This window comes from Oncorhynchus gorbuscha, linkage group LG21 (genome assembly GCF_021184085.1).
Source record: "Oncorhynchus gorbuscha isolate QuinsamMale2020 ecotype Even-year linkage group LG21, OgorEven_v1.0, whole genome shotgun sequence".
In the NCBI taxonomy this organism is placed as follows: domain Eukaryota; kingdom Metazoa; phylum Chordata; class Actinopteri; order Salmoniformes; family Salmonidae; genus Oncorhynchus; species Oncorhynchus gorbuscha.
This window is the reverse complement of record NC_060193.1, coordinates 47,350,746-47,375,588: the sequence shown is the minus strand read 5'-3', so window position 1 is coordinate 47,375,588 and position 24,843 is coordinate 47,350,746. Positions and strand designations below refer to the sequence as shown.

The following is a 24,843-nucleotide window of genomic DNA, read 5'->3' as shown; positions in this document are numbered from 1 at the left end:
CGTGCTTCACAGCTGGGAAGGTGTTATTTGGCTTGTAAGCCTCCCCCTTTATCCTCCAAACATAACGATGGTCATTATGGCCAAACAGTTCTATTTTTGTTTCATCAGACCAGAGAACATTTCTCCAAAAAGTACGATCTTTGTCCCCATTTGCAGTTGCAAACCGTAGTCTGGCTTTTTTATGGCGGTTTTGGAGCAGTGGCTTCTTCCTTGCTGAGTGGCCTTTCAGGTCATGTTGATATAGGATCCGTTTTACTTTTGTACCTGTTTCCTCCAGAATCTTCACAAGGTCCTTTTCTGTTGGTCTTGGATTGATTTGCACTTTTCACACCAAAATACTTTCATCTCTAGAAGACAGAACGTGTCTCCTCCCTGAGCGGTGTGACGGCTGCGTGGTCCCATGGTGTTAATACTTGCGTACTATTGTTTGTACAGATGAACGTGGTACCTTCAGGCGTTTGGAAAATGCTCCCAAGGATGAACCAGACTTGTGGAGGTTTGCAATTTTTGTTTCTGAGGTCTTGGTTGATTTATTTGGATTTTCCCATAATGTCAAGCAAAGAGACACTGAGTTTGAAGGTAGACCTTGAAATACATCCACAGCCACACCTCCAATTGACTCAAATTATGTCAATTAGCCTATCAGAAGCTTCTAAAGCCATGACATAATTTTCCGGAATTTTCCTAGTTGTGTCTATGTGATACTACTGGTGGGTGAATGAATGAATGAAAAAATAAATCAAATCGCCAATTGGCAACCCATCCCTTATGGGATTAATTGACAAATAAACAAACATTACAATAGTCCACTGTGATGGTTCAGTGATAATTCTATAGTCGTATAGTACCACTCCGCTCTCTTGGTAGATAGTGGCCTATCACACTCAGCCCCTTGGAGCAATGTGAGCCTCAAGGGCTAAACCCAAAGCGTCTTGCATACATTGTATATCGTCTGACTTCACCAATACATACAATTCTCCATGAAAGTCATTAGAGTCTGGGGTTAATCTGAGAGGATGAGGTCTCCTGAGAAATGTCTTTTTTCCTCTCGTCCCATCATGGCATCCGTAGTCCATACGAGGTCCTTAGAAAGTTAAAGCCCCCTTCCGTCAGCCAGTGAGAGCTGTGACAGATGTTTATGATGACATCATCATTAATGGCACCCCTTTGTTTAGGCCACGCTTTGCTTAGGAACGATGATGGCTCTCTTGCTCGTTTCTTGGAGGAGAGAGGGCAGGCCAGGCACATACCTCTCTCCTCTTCGGGATGCGTTTCCTTTTTAAGGCAGGTTGGCCTAACCTCCCCCACCGAGAAGAGCACTCTGCCTAACCATGTGTGGATGATGCAGCATTTAAACCATCTTTAAACTGTTCTGTCACGAACTCAGTGAAGCCAGGTCTTCCCTGCGGAAGCACTTCAAATGATGTAGGGTGAACTAATATGGTGTATTGTGTACTACATGCTGTCAATGAATGACTATGCTTTCGTATTTAGCGATCCAGTAAACCTAATGTTATGAAGAACATGAGTCATTGGAGCATGTCCGAATCAACCAATCAGCTCCATCAAACTACAACAGACAGAGTAACAATACAACAAATGATATTCTACAAACCCATTTAGAAATTAAAGAGCAAAAGAGTAGCATTGATATCATCCTAGCCTTGCTTTGAGTGATGTAGTATAGACCCCTTCCAAACCCAAGGGTAAGGGTTGAACCGGGGTGTGGACATGAAGCTAGGGTTAGGGTTATGGTTGAGACTAAGGTTAGGGCTGAGCTGGGGTGTGGACATGAAGCTGTCCAATTGCTAAAATGAGGTCTAGCTGGCCATTGTGAGCTCAGTCATGCTGCTGTGACGGTCAGGGTGGACACAGCCTCCCAGAACCCTCTCCTCTCCCTCTGGAACACAATCTGAACCAAATACCATACCCCACACCAGGACCTATGACAGCCCATTCTGGAGAGGGAGAGAGGGGGGATGAGAGACTGAGAGATAGAGACAGAGAGGGGAAGAGAGGGGTAGAGATGGAAAGAGGGGAGGGTATTGAGGGAGGGGATATGAGGGGATAGGTACTACAAATAGCCAGAGTGAGTCCTGTGTGTCCCTCAGTCAGCCTCCCTGCTCCAGTCCACTTCAGCTGCCAGCCCAGACCCTTCTCCTGTTCCAGCCCAGACCATTTTCTTGCTCCAGCCCAGAACATTCTCCTGCTCCAGCCGAGATCCTTCTCCTGCTCCAGCTCAGAACATTCTCCTGCTCCAGCCAAGACCCATTCTCCTGCTCCAGCCCAGAACATTCTCCAGCTCCAGCCCAGAAGATTCTGCACTCCACCATGAGCTCCTACCGCTCTTCTGCTCAGTCAGCCCAGTCTGGCTCCTCCTCCTACCGCCGCACCTTTGGCGCAGGATACAGCCCTGCCATGTCCCATTCCCTCTACAGCAGCCGGGGCTCGGGTGGGGGGCTCGGACATGGTGGCTCCGGCCACATCTCCTCCCGGGTCTATGAAGTCACAAGACCTCCGCCTCGCCCTCTTACTCCGGCTACCGCACCTCGTCTCACTTTGGCGGACCTGTGATGTCATCGACCGCCCACGGTTCGCGGTCCTACGCGGGGATGGGGGAGACGCTGGACTTCAGCCTGGCCGACGCGCTGAACCAGGAGTTCCTCCACACGCGGACCAACGAGAAGGTCGAGCTGCAGCACCTGAACGACCGCTTCGCCAGCTACATCGAGAAAGTTCGCTTCCTGGAGCAGCAGAATGCTACATTGGTGGTGGAGATTGAGAGGCTGCGGGGGCGTGAACCCACACGCATCGCCGACCTGTACGAAGAGGAGATGAGGGACCTGCGTCGCCAGGTGGAGGCCTTGACCAATCAGAGGAGCCGCGTCGAGGTGGAGAGGGACAACCTGGGCGAAGACTTTGACAAACTCAAACTCAGGTAGGAAAGAGGGCGAGGAGGTAGAAAGAGAAGCGAGAGGAGCAATATGAGGGGGGAGAGGAAGAGAAGGAGGAGAAGGAGGAAGAGTAGGGTAGAAATACAGTAACTAGAAGTTACTGTAAAACTGCTGATGTAAATAGGACTTTATAAATACATTTGATTGATTGATGAATTGCTCAGTAACACTGCAGGGGTGTAGTTTCTGATTGGTGGATAAGTGGAGGAAGGAGACGAACCTGGGTAAGATTAGAGAGAGGAGAACTCTAGAAGTGAAGGTCCTAGTATAATGTAAGCGTGACATTTCAGCCACCCAAAGCAGCACTGATGTCACGGCTGGTTCATGCATACAGTCCCCTGGGATTTCAGGCAGCGCCTCTCGATTAGCTGTTGTGGTTTATCTGGTTTGTTTGTTGTGGTCACGGCAAGTATTTTTAAACTTGGTCATATTACTCACTACAAGTGGACTGACTGTGAGGTGCTGTTGGAGACCTGTATTTAGATTCTTACTGTAGGTAAAATAGGAAGTGCTTCTGCTTCAGGTTCTTCAAGTGTGTGATAGTCTTACTGCCATTTGCATAGCTGCGAGTTCGGCATGCCTCCTCTGCTGTTGAAGTGCAGGCCTAGATGACATTAAATACGCAGTGCATGTCGTTCTCATTCAACCCGTGAAATAGGAGAGGAGCACTAGTGATGAATAAAGACTGGAGAAGAATGATAGAGGCACACAAGTGCAGAGAGGGAGAGTCTTGTTCCAACTCCAGTGGACCTTTAATTAAGTCAACAAGATCCGTCCTCCACCTAACCCCTGAAGGACTAGACCCAGCCTCCTTCTGAAAGACTAAAGCCAGCCTCCTTCTCGCATTAGGGTATGGCCTAAGCCTCTAGCCCTTACAGAGGCATGTCCTTACCGTCGCTTACTGGCGCCGCGGTCCCACTCTATAAAAGGCCAGGAATGAAAACATCTGTATTCAGACAGATATAATCCAGATCTCTCTAGCTGTCTGTACGGCCCCCTGTGACATATAGAGCTGGAATTCAAAATGGGACCTGGGATTGGATTAAGACCACATTTGCACATTAGATCCACACAGCAGTCGTAAAGTCCCTATCAAACAATTCCTGGGTGACAAATCACTTGTTATTAGACGGGTGACTTGCCTAGTTAAATAAAGGTTCAAAATAATTTTTGATAAAAGGTCCGGGCGGACATGTAAAAGACACAATTGTGATCGGGTCTCGCTCCATCTCTTTGTTCGACTGTGTATCCAGACTGCAGGAAGAGATCCTTCAGAGGGAGGACGCAGAGAACAACCTGGCTGCTTTCAGAGCTGTGAGTCCAACACTATTAAATCAACACAGGTTATATGAGAACATGTTCATGTCTCACTACTAGTATTTTCCCTGATTTTAATCTGAATGTAGACTGGATAGTCGTTTGAACTGCCACACAGCTGGGCACCGACGTCAGTCAGTTCAACGTCAGGTTTTTGTTGTTGTTGAGTTGTCAGCTAATGTGAATTTAACGTTAAATCAACAACAAAAATCACATTAAACCATTGGATTTAGGTTAAAAGTTGGGTGGAAAAAAAAGACGAAATGCCCTTAGTTTTCCACGTTGATTCAACGTCATCACACTTATTTTGGGGGTTGAAATGACGTGGAAACAATGTTGGTTCAATCAGTTTTTGCCCAGTGAGATGTCTGCTGAACGAATCTAATCTAACGTCTGTCTGTTCTAGGATGTTGATGCTGCCACTCTGGCCCGTCTAGACTTGGAGAGACGCATCGAGACGCTACAGGAGGAGATCGCCTTCCTCAAGAAGATTCACGAGGAGGTACGTTACTCAGTCTGTGTATTTTAATGTGCTATGTGTTATTACAGTTGGTCTGTCTGTCTATCTGTCAATGTATCCAGTCACTGGTCATTCCATCTGTCTGTCTCTTTGTGGTAGGAATGAACACAGACACACACACACAAAACAAACAGACACACCACACACACACACTATTTGTGTGTGTGTATGCTTCATAACAGACAATGGAGAAGAGAAAGCTGTAGAAACCTTAACCTATTGACTTCTCCCACTCTCTCTCCTTCTCCAACTCTCTCTCCTCCTCCTTCTTCTCCTCCTCTACTTTCTTCCACTTTAAACCTATTGACCTCCCCCTCCCTTCCCACCTCACCTGCAGGAGATCCGTGAGATGCAGTCCCAGATGCAGGAGACCCAGGTGCAGATCCAGATGGACATGTCCAAGCCGGACCTGACAGCTGCCCTCAGGGACATCAGGGCCCAGTACGAGGGCATCGCCGCCAAGAACATCTCAGAGGCCGAGGAGTGGTACAAGTCTAAGGTGATGGGGGGTTGAGGAAAGAGACAGAGAGAGAGGGGGGAAGGGGGAGAGAGATAGATAGAGAACGAGAGAGAGAGAGACAGAGAGAGGGGAGAGGGAAGAGAGAGAAATAGAGAACAAGAGTGAGAGAAAGAGAGACAGAGAGAGATAGAGAACGAGAGAGAGTGAGAGAGAGAGAGGGAGAGATATAGAACGAGAGAGAAAGAGAGAGAGAGATCAGATCAGTCAAATTCTTCGATTTACTAGAAAATGTCTCTGGCACTCTGGGGGGGTGCCGTTATTGTGATGTCAGACAGTGATTCCTGTACTTCCTGTTGACCTCTGACCCCTGCTGACCTATAGGTGACAGACCTGAACCAGGCGGTGAACAAGAACAATGAGGCTCTGAAGGAGGCCAAGATGGAGACCATGGAGTTCAGACACCAGCTCCAGTCCTACACCTGTGAGATTGACTCACTTAAAGGCACCGTAAGTCTCTCAGTCTGAATACTTCTCTCCTCTTCTCACAACACCATTTATTCCTCCCCATATCCATCTGTACTTTCATAACTCATGCCACCACACTTTCATTCCTCTCCTTCTCATTCTCTTCATTTGTTCCTTCCCCGGTCTGCAAGTTCACGTCCAAGAAACATGTCAATCTCGTTCTCTATGTTCTCTCCCCCCCTCCTAACCCCCTCCCTGCAGAACGAGTCTCTGATGAGGCAGATGAGAGAGATGGAGGAGCGCCACGGGCGGGAGGCCGGCGGGTTCCAGGACACCATCTCCCGTCTGGAGGCTGAGATCGCCAACATGAAGGATGAGATGGCCAGGCACCTGAGAGAGTACCAGGACCTGCTCAATGTCAAGATGGCCCTGGACGTAGAGATAGCAACCTACAGGAAACTGCTGGAGGGAGAGGAGAGCAGGTATGAGGAGGGAGAAGAGGAGATGAGAGAGAGGAAGGAAGGAGGAGGAGAGCAAGTTAAATGGGGGAGGAGGAGTGGGGGTTGGTGACAGAGAAGCAGGAGGAGGGAGGCAGGAGAGAGAGAAGCAGGGGAAAGAGAGGAAGGGATAGAGGAGGGCAGGAGAGATGGAGAGTGAAGGGCAGGAGAAATGGAGAGATGGAGAGATAGAGGAGGGCAGGAGAGATAAAGGAGGGCAGGAGAGATAGAGGAGGGCAGGAGAGATAGAGGAGGGCAGAAGAGATGGAGGAGGGCAGGAGAGATAGAGGAGGGCAGGAGAGATGGAGAGATAGAGGAGGGCAGGAGAGATAGAGGAGGGCAGGAGAGATAGAGGAGGGCAGGAGAGATAGAGGAGGGCAGGAGATAGAGGAGGGCAGGAGAGATAGAGGAGGGCAGGAGAGATAGAGAGATAGAGGAGGGCAGGAGAGAGAGGAGGGCAGGAGATAGAGGAGGGCAGGAGAGATAGAGGAGGGCAGGAGAGATAGAGAAATAGAGGAGGGCAGGAGAGAGAGGGAAGAAAGAGAAGACAATGGCAGGGGGCTGAAGGAATAGAGTGAGGAGACAGGAGGAGAGGGTTGAGGACAGAGAGGTGATGAATAATCTTGTATGAGGATGGTATTTGGTATCACTGCTAAAAATGGACATCTCCCTTTTCTCTCCGTCTGTAGGATTTCCCTGCCCATACAGAACTATTCCACCATGACTTTCCGTGGTAAGATTAACACACACACAAACGCACACGCACATGCACACACACCGCTCTATTTTGTCAAATAAGATGAGTTACAGCATCGAGCCACAAGAGGGCACAATTGATAGAAGTAGCTAAATATTTTGCAGTGCTGTTTACCTCACCGTTAATCAAAAGTGACAGGCTTGAACTTCAAATGATCCCCTCACTGCTGACGTATAAATAGAACCATTCATTAATAGATTTTAAGTGTTGGCACAATATTAAGAAGGTGAACAGAGATGTTCAAAAAAGGTGAGAGATGAGATGTAAAAGATGATGTGGTATTAATTCCACGGTTGTCTGTCTGGATAGAAACGAGTCCAGAGCATCATCACCGCGTTGCTGAGTCACACTCAAAGAAAAGTGTCCTTATCAAGACCATCGAGACCCGTGACGGAGAGGTAACACACACGCACGCACGCACGCACGCAAGCACACACACACCCCCTGACATAGAGATACCCCTCTGTTTGTAGAGTGAACCAGAGATAGCTTACAAACACACCCACAGACTTGTATTTGCACAGACTTGTATTTGAGAGAATATCTCAAATTCCTCTCCCCTCGCTGACAACAATTACAATCCACCAAAAGTTTTCCTTCCAGCTGAGTCAAGTTCTCACAAGCCATACTTACCTACCAACACACATTGCAACTTTACTTCACACCTGTATCATTCCCAATAGTATAATAGGCTTGTTATTTCACTTCTAATACACACCACCCCTGCTTTCTCCCCCTCCCGTTACAGTAAACGTCTTCTTTGTCTCCCCCTATAGGTGGTCTCTGAGTCAACACAGCACCAGCAGGATATCATGTAACAGACAAACAGAAGAGAAGATGAAGACAAAAAGACTAAATAAAAACGAAAAGGACTTTATCAACTCACCCTGGTGACCCTTTAGTTGTTCTTATTTGAAAGACTCAAAGGTCACTCGCTCCAATGAAATAGTCAAAAGGCTGGGTGACTTCAAGTACGAGCCGACCTGTTTGTAATTTCCTACTACAGCTATGTGCACCGTTTGCCTTTATTTATGACTATATATATGATACTGTACGTTCTATCACAAGGCTGACGTTAGTATGAGGAGGGTTCTCAATGGACAGAGACAGAGGAGAGGGGTGAGAAGGGAGAGATGTGTCTAGGGAAAAGGAGACAGGGGGGGGTGAAACAGGTGAGAAGGGGAGACAAAAGGAAAGATGGAAAAGGGGGAACATGGAATGAGAGTGAGGCTGACAATCGCTTATGCTGTTCTGAATGGTGGGCCTATAGGTTGGTTAACAAACACAACAAACAGGGACACACGGTCACCAGCCTGCCAGTCTCTGTACCAGTCTATCATGTTCTCAGTGTGGGTGTGGGTGTGTGCGTGCGTTTTGAATTAACAACCAAAGACATTGAAGAATCACTTTGTTTATCATATACAGGCCCATAAAAACACATGCTTTAATAATAATAATAATAATAATAGTATTAATAATGATATTTGTAATAAGAAGCATGGAATATCACTGGCCTACATTTATGAGGCTGCACTCTTGAAGTCAAAAGATGTCAATAACATAATGTCAATAAATTACCTGATAAATAAATCTACATACAGTACTTCAGAAAGGACATGTTATTTGGGCGGCGGGTAGCCTAGTGGTTAGAGCGTTAGACTAGTAACCGAAAGGTTGCTGGATCGAATCCCCGAGCTGACAAGGTAAAAATCTGTTGTTCTGCCCCCGAACAAGGCGTTTAACCCACTGTTCCACGGTAGGCCGTCATTGTAAATAAGAATTTGTTCTTAACTGACTTGCCTAGTTAAATAAAAGGTTCATTTCATATAAATAAAATGAAATATCCTAAAATAAATCCATAAGAACAAATAAACAATCAAATAAAGCAAGAAATACAGATAAATGGTCAAAATACAGTGTTGTTTATGTACAAAACAGAAGATCAGAGGAATGATCACTAGTGGGGAATTACATCTGTTTGTGCTGTATGGACAAGTCTGTAATAGCCTGGTCCCAGATCTGTTTGTGCTGTATGGACAAGTCTGTAATAGCCTGGTCCCAGATCTGTTTGTGCTACCATGCCAACTCATTGTCACGGCAAGGAGTTGAAACGATGGCTTTAACAAGACTGCCACTCAGGCTAATTTGCTAACACTTCCTATGAATATGCTCTTCATAATGTAAAATAAGCGCATAATAAGTGCTCATGAATATCAATTTAATCTCTATGCATTATAGTGCACTATACATAGCTCATAAGGCATTATACATGTGCTTATAATGCATTATTAAGAAGCTATTCATGAGAAGTGTTTAACAAACTATGCACGTGGTTGTTAGATGTGGGCTGACCAGGCTAGAGGGGATAGGAACCACTGTCTGGTGAGGTGAGGAGGACAAAGCCACGGGGGACAGATAAGAGAGGGGGACAGGAACAGGAAGGAAACACCGAGTCATGCAGCCAGGTCAATTTCCCCTGGAAGATTCTGGGAAAATAACTTTGATTCTCATACCCTGTCCCGACCCACAGCCCAATGGGGCAATCATAATAATCATAATAATCATAATAATAATATCACGCCTGTATTATTTTATCATGTTTTTCACACTCACAGCCCCTTTCACAGTCTGAGTCAAAGACAATAATAAAACATAGATGTCATTTACTGATACACGATAGACAGAATGCTATGACCCATATTAAAAAGCCAATGCACATTATGTAGGGGTCTATCTATATGTAGGCGATCCTCTGTGACCTGAATGCTCCTCTCTGTAGAGTGGAGGGGGAGTGGTCAATACTCTCGTTGTATTGGTCGATCGTTTATTCGGACCCCTTTCTGTTTTGAACTCTTTATTGACCTATTGTTGACCCTGTGCTGACTACATGTAGGGTTCCTTTTGGTAGAGCCCAGGGCAGTTTAGACCAATCACCATCCACTGTTTCCTTGCTTGCTCCCTGATTGGGTCACTGTTGCTCCTCTGCTAGACATAGGCCTACCCTCATTCCTATCGCAACAACTTTGTTGTCTGTCACTATAATAATATAACATGTTATCATATAGTCTCTCACATCTCTCAGTCAGTGACCACTGCCAATTACCACCCTCTCACTGCTGAGTGGTACAGTCCAAGTAAGGGCAGTCACAAGGCACCCGTAAATCAACCGGATCTCCAAACTTCATTTAAAGAAGGGGGATTTCAAACTGCTTTCCAAAGAAGGATATCGTCCAGCACCAAGAATGCATAATGCTTCCTCTTAAAAGACAGATATTCTTCTCCTTCCCAGGAGGTGATCTGTTGTTGGGCTGGCATGGCACAGAGCATGGCACAGAGCAGGGGTGTTTATGACTAGTCAGTTCTCATCAGAAGGTCCCAACTCCATAGAAGGATGGAACCGTAGAAATGCAGTACAAAGGAACTGCCTGTTGACGACAGAGAATGATTTGAGGAATTAAGACTGCCGAGCAGTAGACAAGACTAAGTTGAATCTTTCAAAATGCTGAAGAGAGAGGATTGTATTCCGGTGTCCGTGGTAAAACGATGCCTCGTTTGAAACCTGAGCCATGCTTCTTTAAACCGTGTCCCGATGGAGACTGGCTGGAGGCTGGATGGAGAGAGAGAAGCCTCAGGTAACATCTATCCATCCAGTTGGAGGCCCTGTATTTCTCTCTCTGTTCACCAGGTCCAGTTCCACTGCGGTGTTTGTGGATGTGTCTACATTATTTTCATGCATGTGGCTGGTGTGTGTGTGTGAAACAGAAAAAGGAGTTCAGGCCTTTACTATTCACATACTCTGATTGGCTCCAGCATTGTGGTGGGGGAGTGGTCAGCCAGACCTATACTGCAATACAGGCCTTTGGGGGTGTGGTCGCACCATTTAGGGGTGTGGTCAGATCCATACTGCAGCACAGGTGGGTTGTGGGTGTGGTCACACCTATTGGGGGTGTAAAGTGGCTGCCAGATCATTGGGGGTGTTGGACCAGTGGTTAGGGGAGTGTTCAGACTCGTAGTAAGGGGCCTGCAGCCGCAGTGAGGGGCGTGGTGGAGCCACAGTCATAGTCCACATCCACATTGGTGTGAGCCCCTCCTCCCCCCATCAGTCTGCCCCCTCCAGGATATGGCCTGGCCTCAACCTGCCTGTCCCGGAAACTCTGGATGTAACTCTGTAGAGAGAGGGAGAGAAAGAGTGAGAGATAAAGTGAGAGAGAGACAGCAAGAGAGAGGAAAAAGAGAGACCGTGTTTTTTGATGAATGCGAAAGGCAACGAGAGAGAGAGAGAGAGAGAGAGAGAGAGAGAGAGAGAGAGAGAGAGAGAGAGAGAGAGAGAGAGAGAGAGAGAGAGAGAGAGAGAGAGAGAGAGAGAGAGAGCACGTTTGTACACTCACAGGCGATAGGACGTCCCCGTCAAAGCGTCGTATAGGGTTGGGTTTCCTGCGATAGGCGGGCTCGGGGTGCAGGGGTTTGGGAGGGTGAGAGCTGTGGGTGGAGTCTCTCTGTTGCTTATTCTTCCTCTTCCTGCTGCGGTCCCTCCGCTCCTCCTTCTGACGGATACGCATCAGCTGGACCCGCCGCTGCTGACGACTGATTATCACTGAGAGAGATGGAAGACTGGGTTCAGACATTACACACACACACACACTCAAAGAACACACATAACGACATTGCGCAGCTAGCAACAGATGTTTTAAAACACGCACACAAGAACGACCCAACGCGCCCTTTGACAGTTGCCCTGCTCCACATGATTGTGTTCTGATTGTGTTCATCTTTTTATTTAGACTAGACAAGCAGAGCCAGGCACCATCTGGCAGCCAGGGAGTTCAGCCAGCAATAATCTGCTTCACTCTCTCTCTTCCCCTAAAGCTACCTGCTCTTTGTCTCTAACCCTCCCTCTCTTTTTCTCTTTGTTTCTCACTCTTAATCTTTACATTCGGGCGGCAGGTAGCCTAGTGGTTAGAGCGTTGGGCCAGTAACCGGAAGGTTGCTGGATCGAATCCCCGAGCTGACAACGTCTTCCCATGAGCAAGGCAGTTAACCCACTGTTGCCCGGGCGCCGAAGACGTGGATGTCGATTAAGGCAGCCCCCCGCACCTCTTTGATTCAGAGGGCTTGGGTTAAATGCGGAAGACACATTTCAGTTGAATACATTCAGTTGGACAAGCAACCCCTTTCAAGCACCTCTCTCACATATAAATAGCTCTGTCACTCTCAAAATAAAAAGTCCACAAACTTCAGCATTGACGTCAGAATCTCAGACTCACCCTTGGTGTGGGAGTATCCCTCTGCTGTCACCTTCCACTGTATCAGCACCCCCAGGAGCGTCAGAACAGGCCACACCCCCAGCACCACCCAGGTGATCCAACAGACGGGTCTCCCTCTGGGCGCCGCTTTCACCCTCTCGTACAGGTACAGCACCAGGGCAAACAGCTCCACAAAGTAGTCCAGTGCCACGGTGATCACCGCCGCCCCGAACACGGCCGTGGACACGGTGGTGAAGAAGCGCTGCCATTGGAGGGTGAGAACGGCGAACAGCATGCCCAGGCCGAGCAGCACCCCCAGGGGGACCCAGACCGACCTCGGGGGGCTGTTGGACAGCTCCTCCATGCCCACCAGGGTAGCCACAGCCACCAAGAGGCCCAGGAGGAGACCCACCATGAAGAGACCCACGGAGCGAACCAGCATGGTGACCAGGCCGCAGAGGGTGCCAATGCCCAGGCCGATGCCCACAGAGGCCTCAACACTGAGCTGGGTGTCCAGGACGCGCTCCTTATAACACAACATGAAGATGACGATGGAGCCGAACATCAGGCCCGTCAGGAACATCACCGCCTTGAAACAACGGTACCCTGAGGAGAGAGAAAGACAGGGAGTTCACTAGATTGGTGTTCCATATAGTTCTGCGGTCTTGAGATTGACTTGTTTGACCATCTCTGTTGGCAATGTACATAAATGTACCAAGTCAATAGTTTATTCAATTAAATTGGATTCAGAACGCGAGAGTCACATTTTTAGATGGGGGGAGAGAGAGAGAGAGAGAGAGAGAGAGAGAGAGAGAGAGAGAGAGAGAGAGAGAGAGAGAGAGGAGAGAGAGAGACAGGAGAGAGAGACAGAGAGATGATTATCCTATGCATAACCCTGGAGCGGCTAAATTCTCCAGAATATCAGCTCAGCGTTGCTCACATAATCTCATCACTGTGCATCACCTGTAGTAACTGTTAAATCATAGTGTCAGAGAGGTTCTGCTGCTGTGACAGATGAACATTACCACTGAGTTTCCAAAGAGGAAGGAGCTATGACCTTACAACTGCTACAAAGAATCCCTTTTGCTCACCGAAGAAGCAGTAGATGATGCCGAAGAGGCAACACATGGAGCACACGACGGAGGGAACCACTTTGTAGCGCCGGCCCGTCTCCTCGCAGCCGTCCAACCGCTCAGGGTTTAGGTCCTGAGGGGGCGGGGCCAGCTTGAGCGCCAGCGTTTGCAGCGTGGACGTCATGATGACCAGAGAGTGATGGAGTGATGGAGAAAGTGAGAACGAGAGATGGAGGGATTGGGGTGTTCAGGAGAGGGAGGAGGAGGGCAGGGAAGATCAGGGAGCATTTCCCATCCACAAGAATCCACCTGTAGTGAGAAAGAGAGAGAGAGAGAGACCGAGAGAGAGAGAGTGAGAAAGAGAGTGAGAGAGAGAGTTAAAAGAGAGAGAGAGCGGTCAACGTTAGACATGTTTGCATTTACTATAGCTGTTTCAAAAACCTCCACACACACAGTGTGTAAGTAGAGCAGTGATCAAGAGTTCCAGAGGACAGACTCCGTTGTGTTTGGATCAGGCATTTCAGAGTGAATACCATCTCTCAACATGTTGGAACAAACCTCAGAAAACAGTCTGATTGTTCTACACGTGTTCTTCTGTTTGAACAGTGACGGACTCTCTCCCACACAAAGACACTGACATATGTTTTGCTAAAGCTCTCACCCAACGACCTCGTTCCCCTCTTTCCCACTCCTCCTCCTTTGTTCTCTCTCTCCCCGTCTCTCTAGCCTTCCGTGCAAGGAGGTTTCTGGGTCAGATGTTGGGTTACATAAGGAGCCCAGTGTGTGTTAGTGAGCTCGTCTGACTCTCACTGGAGCTGTTGCTGGTGAGATATTCATGAGCTCCATATTGTTCCCAGCATGCATCACCTTACCTCCCCGATGCCTCGCTTTCGCTTATCCTCACCTCACCTGAACATCACCCCACCCCTTCTTGCGTCGCTCTCTCTCTCTTGCTCTCTCCTTCCTTCCTTTCCTCTCTCTCTCCCCCTTCTATCCTTCCTTCCTTTCCTCTCTCTCTCTCCTACCCTTTCTCTGTCCTTCCTTCTTTTCCTCTCTCCTTCCTTCCTTCCTTCCTCTCTCCTCCCCTTTCTCCTTCCTTCCTTTCCTCTCTCCTTCCTTCCTTTCCTCTCTCTCCTTCCTTTCTTTTCTCTCTCTCCTTCCTTCCTTTCTTTCCTCTCCCCTTCCCCTTTCGTCTCCTTTTCTCTTCCTTTCCCATGGCAGGTTTCATTATTTCTCTCCCAGAAGGTGTGGCTCTGACAGCTATGGGTTTACTTGCAAACAGGTTTCACACCATTTAACATCATAGAAGTGAAGGTGCTGCTTGGGTAGAGAGTATTAGCATGTCAGCATTTACCAAGGCCTCTGCATATGCATCAACCAGAAAGCCAGGTGTGTGTGTGTGTGTGTGTGTGTGTGTGTGTGTGTGTGTGTGTGTGTGTGTGTGTGTGTGTGTGTGTGTGTGTGTGTGTGTGTGTGTGTGTGTGTGTGTGTGTGTGTGTTTCTCTGTGTGGCTCAGTGCCCGTGTCAGGCCTGATCAATGGCCCAGCATGAAACTGTGTGTCTGAAGTGATGCATCATCCACCTGAAGGCAGAGTAAACACATTGATATGAATGAACTGAAGCTGTAATAGGTCTCTGTAGGATACAGCCTTTATGCCGTCCTCTAAGGATGGAATAGGAGGGGTAATGGAGAGCTCAGAGGAGAACCTAGTGAAAATCTGATCCCTGGCTGACTCTACGGTATCAACTGGGATTCATGAAATCCTCCCTGAGGTATGGATTAAAAATAGAATTGGGTTGGAGGCCTTGTCTACGCCAACATTTGCTAAAACAGGATTACGCCAACATGTACATGATTAGCGCGTTATTACATTAAACATGGTGGAACAAATTGGACAGGACTCAATCACCATCCGGAGACACCTGAAACCCCACCTCTTTGGGGTAGGTGTATAGTGGTTGTTCCACTGGATGTCATAAGGTGAATGATTAGCTGGATAAGCATCGTTTAAATTACATTAAGAAACATGTCCAGTAGGATTGCTATTTTAGATGGAAGTGGACAAGGGACAATAGGATATTTCGGTCTTCTTCTGACACTGACTAAATCCTTCCAAACCCATAAAATCACATCTAGCCCCTAGCTGCTCTCTCATCCAAACATGTTATAATAATCATCTTTCCGTGAGGATTACTCCATCTCTGCTGAACACCCGAGAGCGGAATGGAGCGCCACTAAGCTGTTCTTGAAGCAGATCCAGGGTTAGAATAGAGAGTTTCTATGTTCACAAGAGATCATCTGTTGAAAAACACAGTTCAGTTGAGAACAAGCTTGGCAATCTTCCACAATAACAACTTCCCACTTCCTGTCTGTTGTCATGACGACAAGAGGATGTTTGGATTCCGAGCATGTCCCGGTCCAAGTTGCTTGTCTGACCAATGGGAGAGCTGCCTAAACCACCATAGCAACAGTCAGAGAGCCAATCAGTGCCAGTCTGGCTGTTCCTCTCGGTTGGTATCTCCCTCCTCTCCTGGTTCACAGCCTTTAAGCTCTCTCCCATTGGCAAGTCACCCTCATGTCAGATGTGAAACAATGACTCAAGATACAGAACACACACATAGTGGCCTTGCTGGTTTCCTTTGCCCCACATTCAGCTAGTTGTGACAAAACTAGAGTGCGTGTGACAGTGTGAGCCCAAATCACACGGGGAGATGTCCGTCAACGGCGTGAAATTGGTGTGCGAGAAAAGGGAGCGTCAATTCACAAACACTGCGTAGCGTATGCTAACGTAATTGTCATGACAACTCATTGTAAATAGTTATTTTTGTTATGTTCTCTGTGTAGGCTAGCCCCTGGGAGTTATTGTTGTGAATCAATTTATATGTCCTACGGAGCCACCGCACCTGGGCTAAACAGTTGTTATGCTAGCTCACGAACGTGAGGAGAGTTGTAGCTTGTAAACCCGAGCCGTTTATAAAGAACTCGGTAAGTCTCGTTCTTTCTACATAGCAGTATTCTCTTTTGAAATACGAGGTCCTCAAGTTATCCAGCCGTAGCCTGCCTAGGCTATATTTCTAGCTATGGTCGAAATCAACACAGGTAGACTGCAATTGTTTCACTGATATTGATAAACCTTAGCTTTCAGCCCAATACCTTTTAAAACTACATATTTTGTCTACTTAGCATAGGGAAGATCATGACAATTCCTCTTAATTATTTTTCTATTAACGACCCACTCCATCCTTAGACCAACTTTGGATTAATTTGAAACAAGGCACTCGAACCATATACTTTGAACTTTATTAATCAAATCGGCTGTAAGCTACAACGGTACTGCCAAGAAATGACATTTACAACGTGATATATATCATTCCAATGTGACGCAGTTGACGCCCGCGGCTCGTCTGCTCTCTCATTCCCTCGCATGAATTCTCATTCCAGCGTGAGCATGCGCATAAAAAAATGATAACTTCTCGTGTGATTTGGTCTTTACAGTGTTTGAGCAGGCAGATCCAAGGACAGAGGGAGGAAAGCACAGAACAGAAAAAGACTGGGTGGGAAGGGACAAGTGGTGTGAGAGATAAAATGGCAACACTAGAGGCCGGTGTGAAAGTGTGGACAAGTAGAATAGTGCTAGATCCTAAATTTAGTCCCAGTAATTTTAAGATCCATATGGAGTGTCTATACACTGGTGATAGTCTGGACAGGGTGGAAACTTGCAAACACACTCATTGAATGGCTTTCCACATCATGTCTTTTAGAACAGAATCAATCTAGTAACTGGCGTTTTTCCTGGTCAGGTCACAGGTTCAGGACAAACTCAGAATCTAAGAATATCATATGATGGAGGGCAATGTGGTGTGGATAAAACCATGGTATATATACACTGTAGGTGCTGTGAAGTGGAGCAGCCTATCCTGTGAGATGGGTGGAGTCTGTCCGCTGCCCAGCGGCATCATGTTCTAGTCTAGCAGACATCCAGCTGTGTTAATCCCCAACGGGCCTGTGTGTGTTCGTACGGCCTATGACTTCCCCTTGGCCAGTGGGGCAACCATAGCAGACAGCTGTACTTGCTGACATCATCTCATCTGACAGATGCTCAAAATCTACTCAGCCATATGTTAACAGACAGCATTAATATAGCTGCTATGACGCCCCTTTATATGGTGTCTACTGGTGTGACAAATGAGAGACTTCACTGAATGGACTGTGGGCTTTACAGGTCAACCTTGTCATAGGAAAATGACATAAGCAGATGTGAAAAAAGGCATGTTTACAACATTATACTGTACCTGCCTCCCACTTCTACTCTCAATTGAATGTTCAAAAGGCACTATATAAATACATTTTGATGCATTTGTTACTCCTATTCCACGATTTTCTGCAGCGTTTTTCATAATGCAGAGGCAGCTCTGCAGAGTGGTCACTAGCGGGCAAAGCCACAAAGTTATGACATTTACATTTACATTTAAGTCATTTAGCAGACGCTCTTATCCAGAGCGACTTACAAATTGGTGCATTCACCTTATGACATGTTAAACTTAACCCTATTCACACTGCTAACCCTAATCTTAAATTAAGACCAAAAAGCTCATTTTAGTTTTCATAAATTGTACTGAACTGAATTGAGAGAGAGCAGGTTTAACCAGAGGGAGAGGTGCAGCTGGGTGTGTATGTGTACATATATACACTACCGTTCAAAAGTTTGAGGTCACTTAGAAATGTCCTTGTTTTTGAAAGAAAATAACATTTTTTGTCCATTAAAATAACATCAAATTGATCAGAAATACAGTGTAAACATTGTTAATGTTGTAAATGACTATTGTATACACCAAGTGGCAGTAATAAAGCCTCTCTTGAAAAAGCCAAACCTTGACCCAGAAAATATAAAAAACTATCGGCCTATATCGAATCTTCCATTCCTCTCAAAGATTTTAGAGAAGGCTGTTGCGCAGCAACTCACTGCCTTCCTGAAGACAAACAATGTATACGAAATGCTTCAGTCTGGTTTTAGACCCCATCATAGCACTGAGACGGCACTTGTGAAGGTGGTAAATGACATTTTGATGGCATCGGACCGAGGCTCTGCATCTGTCCTCGTGCTCCTAGACCTTAGTGCTGCTTTTGATACCATCGATCACCACATTCTTTTGGAGAGATTGGAAACCCAAATTGGTCTACACGGACATGTTCTGGCCTGGTTTAGGTCTTATCTGTCGGAAAGATATCAGTTTGTCTCTGTGAATGGTTTGTCCTCTGACAAATCAACTGTACATTTCGGTGTTCCTCAAGGTTCTGTTTTAGGACCACTATTGTTTTCACTATATATTTTACCTCTTGGGGATGTTATTCGAAAACATAATGTAAACTTTCACTGCTATGCGGATGACACACAGCTGTACATTTCAATGAAACATGGTGAAGCCCCAAAATTGCCCTCGCTAGAAGCATGTGTTTCAGACATAAGGAAGTGGATGGCTGCAAACTTTCTACTATTAAACTCGGACAAAACAGAGATGCTTGTTCTAGGTCCCAAGAAACAAAGAGATCTTCTGTTGAATCTGACAATTAATCTTAATGGTTGTACAGTCGTCTCAAATAAAACTGTGAAGGACCTCGGCGTTACTCTGGACCCTGATCTCTCTTTTGAAGAACATATCAAGACCATTTCGAGGACAGCTTTTTTCCATCTACGTAACATTGCAAAAATCAGAAACTTTCTGTCCAAAAATGATGCAGAAAAATTAATCCATGCTTTTGTCACTTCTAGGTTAGACTACTGCAATGCTCTATTTTCCGGCTACCCGGATAAAGCACTAAATAAACTTCAGTTAGTGCTAAATACGGCTGCTAGAATCCTGACTAGAACCAAAATATTTGATCATATTACTCCAGTGCTAGCCTCTCTACACTGGCTTCCTGTCAAAGCAAGGGCTGATTTCAAGGTTTTACTGCTAACCTACAAAGCATTACATGGGCTTGCTCCTACCTACCTCTCTGATTTGGTCCTGCCGTACATACCTACACGTACGCTACGGTCACAAGACGCAGGCCTCCTAATTGTCCCTAGAATTTCTAAGCAAACAGCTGGAGGCAGGGCTTTCTCCTATAGAGCTCCATTTTTATGGAACGGTCTGCCTACCCATGTCAGAGACGCAAACTCGGTCTCAACCTTTAAGTCTTTACTGAAGACTCATCTCTTCAGTGGGTCATATGATTGAGTGTAGTCTGGCCCAGGAGTGGGAAGGTGAACGGAAAGGCTATGGAGCAACGAACCGCCCTTGCTGTCTCTGCCTGGCCGGTTCCCCTCTTTTCACTGGGATTCTTTGCCTCTAACCCTGTTACGGGGGCTGAGTCACTGGCTTGCTGGGGCTCTCTCGTGCCGTCCCTGGGTGGGTTGATTCACTGTTGTGGTCGGCCTGTCTGGGTTCCCCCCCCCCTTGGGTTGTACCGTGTCGGAGATCTTTGTGGGCTATACTCGGCCTTGTCTCAGGATGGTAAGTTGGTGGTTGAAGATTTCCCTCTTGTGGTGTGAGGGCTGTGCTTTGGCAAAGTGGGTGGTGTTATATCCTTCCTGTTTGGCCCTGTCCGGGGGTGTCCTCGGATGGGGCCACAGTGTCTCCTGACCCCTCCTGTCTCAGCCTCCAGTATTTATGCTGCAGTAATTTATGTGTCGGGGGGCTGGGGTCAGTTTGTATATCTGGAGTACTTCTCCTGTCCTATTCAGGTGTCCTGTGTGAATCTAAGTGTGCGTTCTCTAATTCTCTCCTTCTCTCTTTCTTTCTCTCTCTCGGAGGACCTGAGCCCTAGGACCATGCCCCAGGACTACCTGACATGATGACTCCTTGCTGTCCCCAGTCCACCTGGCCATGCTGCTGCTCCAGTTTCAACTGGCCTGGGCCCTAGGACCATGTCTCAGGACTACCTGACATGGAGACTCCTTGCTGTCCCCAGTCCACCTGGCCATGCTCCTGCTCCAGTTTCAACTGTTCTGCCTTACTATTATTCAACCATGCTGGTCATTTATGAACATTTGAACATCTTGGCCACGTTCTGTTATAATCTCCACCCGGCACAGCCAGAAGAGGACTGGCCACCCCACATATGCTCTCTCTAATTCTCTCTTTCTTTCTCTCTCTCGGAGGACCTGAGCCCTAGGAACGTGCCCCAGGACTACCTGACATGATGGCTCCTTGCTGTCCCCAGTCCACCTGACTGTGCTGCTGCTCCAGTTTCAACTGTTCTGCCTTATTATTATTTGACCATGCTGGTCATTTATGAACATTTGAACATCTTGGTCATGTTCTGTTATAATCTCTACCCGGCACAGCCAGAAGAGGACTGGCCACCCCACATAGCCCGGTTCCGCTCTAGGTTTCTTCCTAGGTTTTGGCCTTTCTAGGGAGTTTTTCCTAGCCACCGTGCTTTTACACCTGCATTGTTTGCTGTTTGGGGTTTTAGGCTGGGTTTCTGTACAGCACTTTGAGATATCAGCTGATGTACGAAGGGCTATATAAATAAATTTGATTTGATTTGATTTGTAGCTGGAAACTGCAGATTTTTTAAATGGAATATCTACATAGGTGTACAGAGGCCCATTATCCACAACCATCACTCCTATGTTCCAATGGCACGTTGTGTTCGCTAATCCAAGTTTATAATTTTAAAAGGCTAATTGATAGTTAGAAAACCTTTTTTCAATTATGTTGGTACAGCTGAATACTGTTTTTCTGATTGAAGAAGCAATAAAACTGGCCTTTAGACTAGTTGAGTATCTGGAGCATCAGCATTTGTGGGTTCGATTACAGGCTCAAATTGGCCAGAAACAAATAACTTTCTTCTGAAACTCGTCAGTCTATTCTTGTTCTGAGAAATGAAGGCTATTCCATGCGAGAAATTGCCAAGGAACTGAAGATCTCATACAATGCTGTGTACTACTCCCTTCACAGAACAGCGCAAACTGTGTCTAACCAGAATAGAAAGAGTGGGAGGCCCCGGTGCACAACTGAGCAAGAGGACAAGTACATTAGTGTCTAGTTTGAGAAAGACGCCTCACAAGTCCTCAACTGGCAGCTTCATTAAATAGTACCCGCAAAACACCAGTCACAACGTCAACAGTGATGCTGGTCTTTTAGGCAGAGTTGCAAAGAAAAAGCCATATCTCAGGCTGGTCAATAAAAAGAAAAGATTAAGATGGGCAGAATAACACAGACACTGATCAATTTGATGTTATTTTAATGGACTTTTTTTTGTGCTTTTCTTTAAAAAACAAGGACATTTCTAAGTGACGCCAAACATTTGAATGGAAGTGTACATATACAAACACATACACACCCAGCTGGATCTCTCTCTCTCTCTCTCTCTCTCTCTCTCTCTCTCTCTCTCTCTCTCTCTCTCTCTCTCTCTCTCTCTCTCTCTCTCTCTCTCTCTCTCTCTCTCTCTCTCTCTCTCTCTTCTCTCAGGGTTTTCGTTTTACTTTAGTGTTTACTATTTTCTACATTGTAGAATAATAGTGAAGACATGAAAACTCTGAAATAACACACATGGAATCATGTAGTAACATAAAAAAAAGTGTTAAACAAATCAAAATGCATTTTTAGATTTGAGATTCTACAAAGTAGCCAACCTTTGCCTTGATGACAGCTTTGCACACTCGTGGCATTCTCTCAACCAGCTTCATGAGGTAGTCACCTGGAATGAATTTCAATTAACATGTGTTCCTTTTTTGAAAGTTAATTTGTGGAATTTCTTTCCTTCTTAATGTGTTTGAGCCAATCATTTGTGTTGTGACAAAGTAGGGGTGGTGTACAGAAGATAGGTATTCCGACGCAAAAAACAGATATAGTCACAAAAACCATCAAGCTCTATGATGAAACTGGCTCTTATGAGGACCGCCACAGGGAAGGAAGACCCAGAGTTACCTCTGTTGCAGAGGATAAATTCATTAGAGATTTACCAGCCTCAGAAATTGCAGCCCAAATAAAAGTAACAGACACATCTCAACATCAACTGTTCAGAGAAGACTGAGTGAATCAGGCCTTCATGGTCGAATTGCTGCACTAAAGGACACCAATAATAAGAAGAGACTTGTTTGGGCCAAGAAACACGAGCAATAGACATTAGACCGGTGGAAATGTGTCCTTTGGTCTGGAGTCCAAATGTAGATATTTGGTTCCTACCGCCTTGTTTTTGTGAGACGCAGAGTCGGTGAACGGATGATCTCCGCATGTGTAGTTCCCCTCGTGAAGCATCGAGGAGGAGGTGTGATGGTGTGCTTTACTGGTGACACTGTCTGTGATTTATTTAGAATTCAAGGCACACTTAGACACAGCATAGACACAGCATTCTGCAGCGATACGCCATCCCATCTGGTTTGCGCTTAGTGGGACTATCATTTGTTTTTCAACAGGACAATGACCCAACACACCTCCAGGCTGTGTTAGGGCTATTTTACCAAGAATGATAGTGATGGAGTGGTGCATCAGATGACCTGGCCTCCACAATCCCCCGACCTCAACCCAATTGAGATGGTTTGGGATGAGTTGGACCACAGCGTGAAGGAAAAGCAGCCAACAAGTGCTCAGCATATGTGGGAACTCCTTCAAGATGGTTGGAAAGCATTCCAGGTGAAGCTGGTTGAGAGAATGCCAATTGTTTAACACTTTTTTGGTTACTACATGATGCCATATGTGTTGTTTCATAGTTTTTGATGTCGTCACTATTATTCTACAATGTAGAAAATAGTAGAAAATAAAATAATTACTCTGGAATGAGTAGGTGTCCAAACTTTTGACTGGTACTATAAATACACTGCTCAAAAAAATTAAGGGAACACTGAAACAAGTCAATCACACTTCTGTGAAATCAAACTGTCCACTTAGGAAGCAACACTGATTGACAATAAATGTCACATGCTGTTGTGCAGATGGAATAGACAACATGTGGAAATTATAGGCAATTAGCAAGACACCCCCAATAAAGGAGTGGTTCTGCAGGTGGTGACCACAGACGACTTCTCAGTTCCTATGCTTCCTGGCTGATGTTTTGGTCACTTTTGAACGCTGGCGGTGCTTTCACTCTAGTGGTAGCATGAGACGGAGTCTACAACCCACACAAGTGGCTCAGATAGTGCAAGCTCATCCAGGAGGGCACGTCAATGCGAGCTGTGGCAAGAAGGTTTGCTGTGTCTGTCAGCGTAGTGTCCAGAGCATGGAGGCGCTACCAGGAGACAGGCCAGTACATCAGGAGACGTGGAGGAGGCCGTAGGAGGGCAACACCCCAGCAGCAGGACCGCTACCTCCGCCTTTGTGCAAGGAGGAGCACTGCCAGAGCCCTGCAAAATGATCTCCAGCAGGCCACAAATGTGCATGTGTCTGCTCAAACAGACTCCATGAGGGTGGTATGAGGGTCTGACGTCCACAGATGGGGGTTGTGCTTAAAGCCCAACACCGTGCAGGACGTTTGGCATTTGCCAGAGAACACCAAGATTGGCAAATTCGCCACTGGCGCCCTGTGCTCTTCACAGATGAAAGCAGGTTCACACTGAGCACATGTGACAGATGTGACAGAGTCTGAAGACGCCGTGGAGAACGTTCTGCTGCCTGCAACATTCTCCAGCATGACCTGTTTGGCGGTGGGTCAGTCATGGTGTGGGGTGGCATTTCTTTGGGGGGCCGCACAGCCCTCCATGTGCTCGCCAGAGGTAGCCTGACTGCCATTAGGTACCGAGATGAGATCCTCAGACCCCTTGTGAGACCATATGCTGGTGCGGTTGGCCCTGGGTTCCTCCTAATGCAAGACAATGCTAGACCTCATGTGGCTGGAGTGTGTCAGCAGTTCCTGCAAGAGGAAGGCATTGATGGTATGGACCGCCCGTTCCCCAGACCTGAATCCAATTGAGCACATCTGGGACATCATGTCTTGGTCTATCCACCAACGCCACGTTGCACCAGACTGTCCAGGAGTTGGCGGATGCTTTAGTCCAGGTCTGGGAGGAGATCCATCAGGAGACCATCCGCCACCTCATCAGGAGCATGCCCAGGCGTTGTAAGGAGGTCATACAGGCATGTGGAGGCCACACATACTACTGAGCCTCATTTTGACTTTGATGTAATGTTTTAAGGACATTACATCAAAGTTGGATCAGCCTGTAGTGTGGTTTTCCACTTTAATTTTGAGTGTGACTCCAAATCCAGACCTCCATGGGTTGATAAATTTGATTTCCATTGATAATTTTTGTGTGATTTTGTTGTCAGCACATTCAACTATGTAAAGAAAAAAGTACTTAATAAGAATATTTCATTCATTCAGATCTAGGATGTGATATTTTAGTGTTCCCTTTATTTTTTTGAGCAGTGTATATAAATATGTGTGTGTGTACAGAGGGATGACCGTGAAAGGTGTGGTATCTCTCAGTACAATAGCCCTGCCATTTCTGATTGACTCTAGTGGGGTGGGGAAGAGAGGGGAAAGAGGAGAGAGAGGGGCTAGGAGGGACAGGTAGCCAAGGGTTTAGTCAGCCCCAGATCATCTTGCTGAGCGCCTCAGCTCTTAGCA

At 46.6% G+C, this 24,843-nt stretch overlaps 1 protein-coding gene and 1 pseudogene across 5 annotated transcripts in view; one reads left to right on the top strand and one right to left on the bottom strand.

Moving 5' to 3' along the window:
• Positions 1–2,097: 2,097 nt before the first annotated feature.
• Positions 2,098–8,564, top strand: LOC124007693 (annotated as a pseudogene). Its single transcript, XR_006833994.1, has 9 exons — positions 2,098–2,938; positions 4,208–4,268; positions 4,678–4,773; positions 5,129–5,290; positions 5,633–5,758; positions 5,978–6,198; positions 6,903–6,946; positions 7,280–7,368; positions 7,747–8,564. The product of XR_006833994.1 is annotated as a desmin-like (transcript).
• Positions 8,366–24,843, bottom strand: part of LOC124007694 (transmembrane protein 198-B-like) — a 27,245-nt gene continuing 10,767 nt past the window's right edge. For 2 of the 4 annotated variants that reach the window (XM_046318383.1, XM_046318385.1), the window contains exons 2-5: positions 13,305–13,595; positions 12,235–12,819; positions 11,359–11,564; positions 8,366–11,136 (exon numbers count right to left, since the gene is read on the bottom strand). In XM_046318383.1, coding sequence (XP_046174339.1) covers positions 10,972–11,136; positions 11,359–11,564; positions 12,235–12,819; positions 13,305–13,470 — 1,122 coding nt within the window. In that variant the 5' untranslated portion in view covers positions 13,471–13,595 and the 3' untranslated portion in view covers positions 8,366–10,971. Of the gene's footprint in view, positions 11,137–11,358; positions 11,565–12,234; positions 12,820–13,304; positions 13,596–13,844; positions 13,909–13,947; positions 14,295–24,843 lie in introns of those variants that run through there. The other 2 variants (XM_046318384.1, XM_046318386.1) reach the window with 2 other exon arrangements.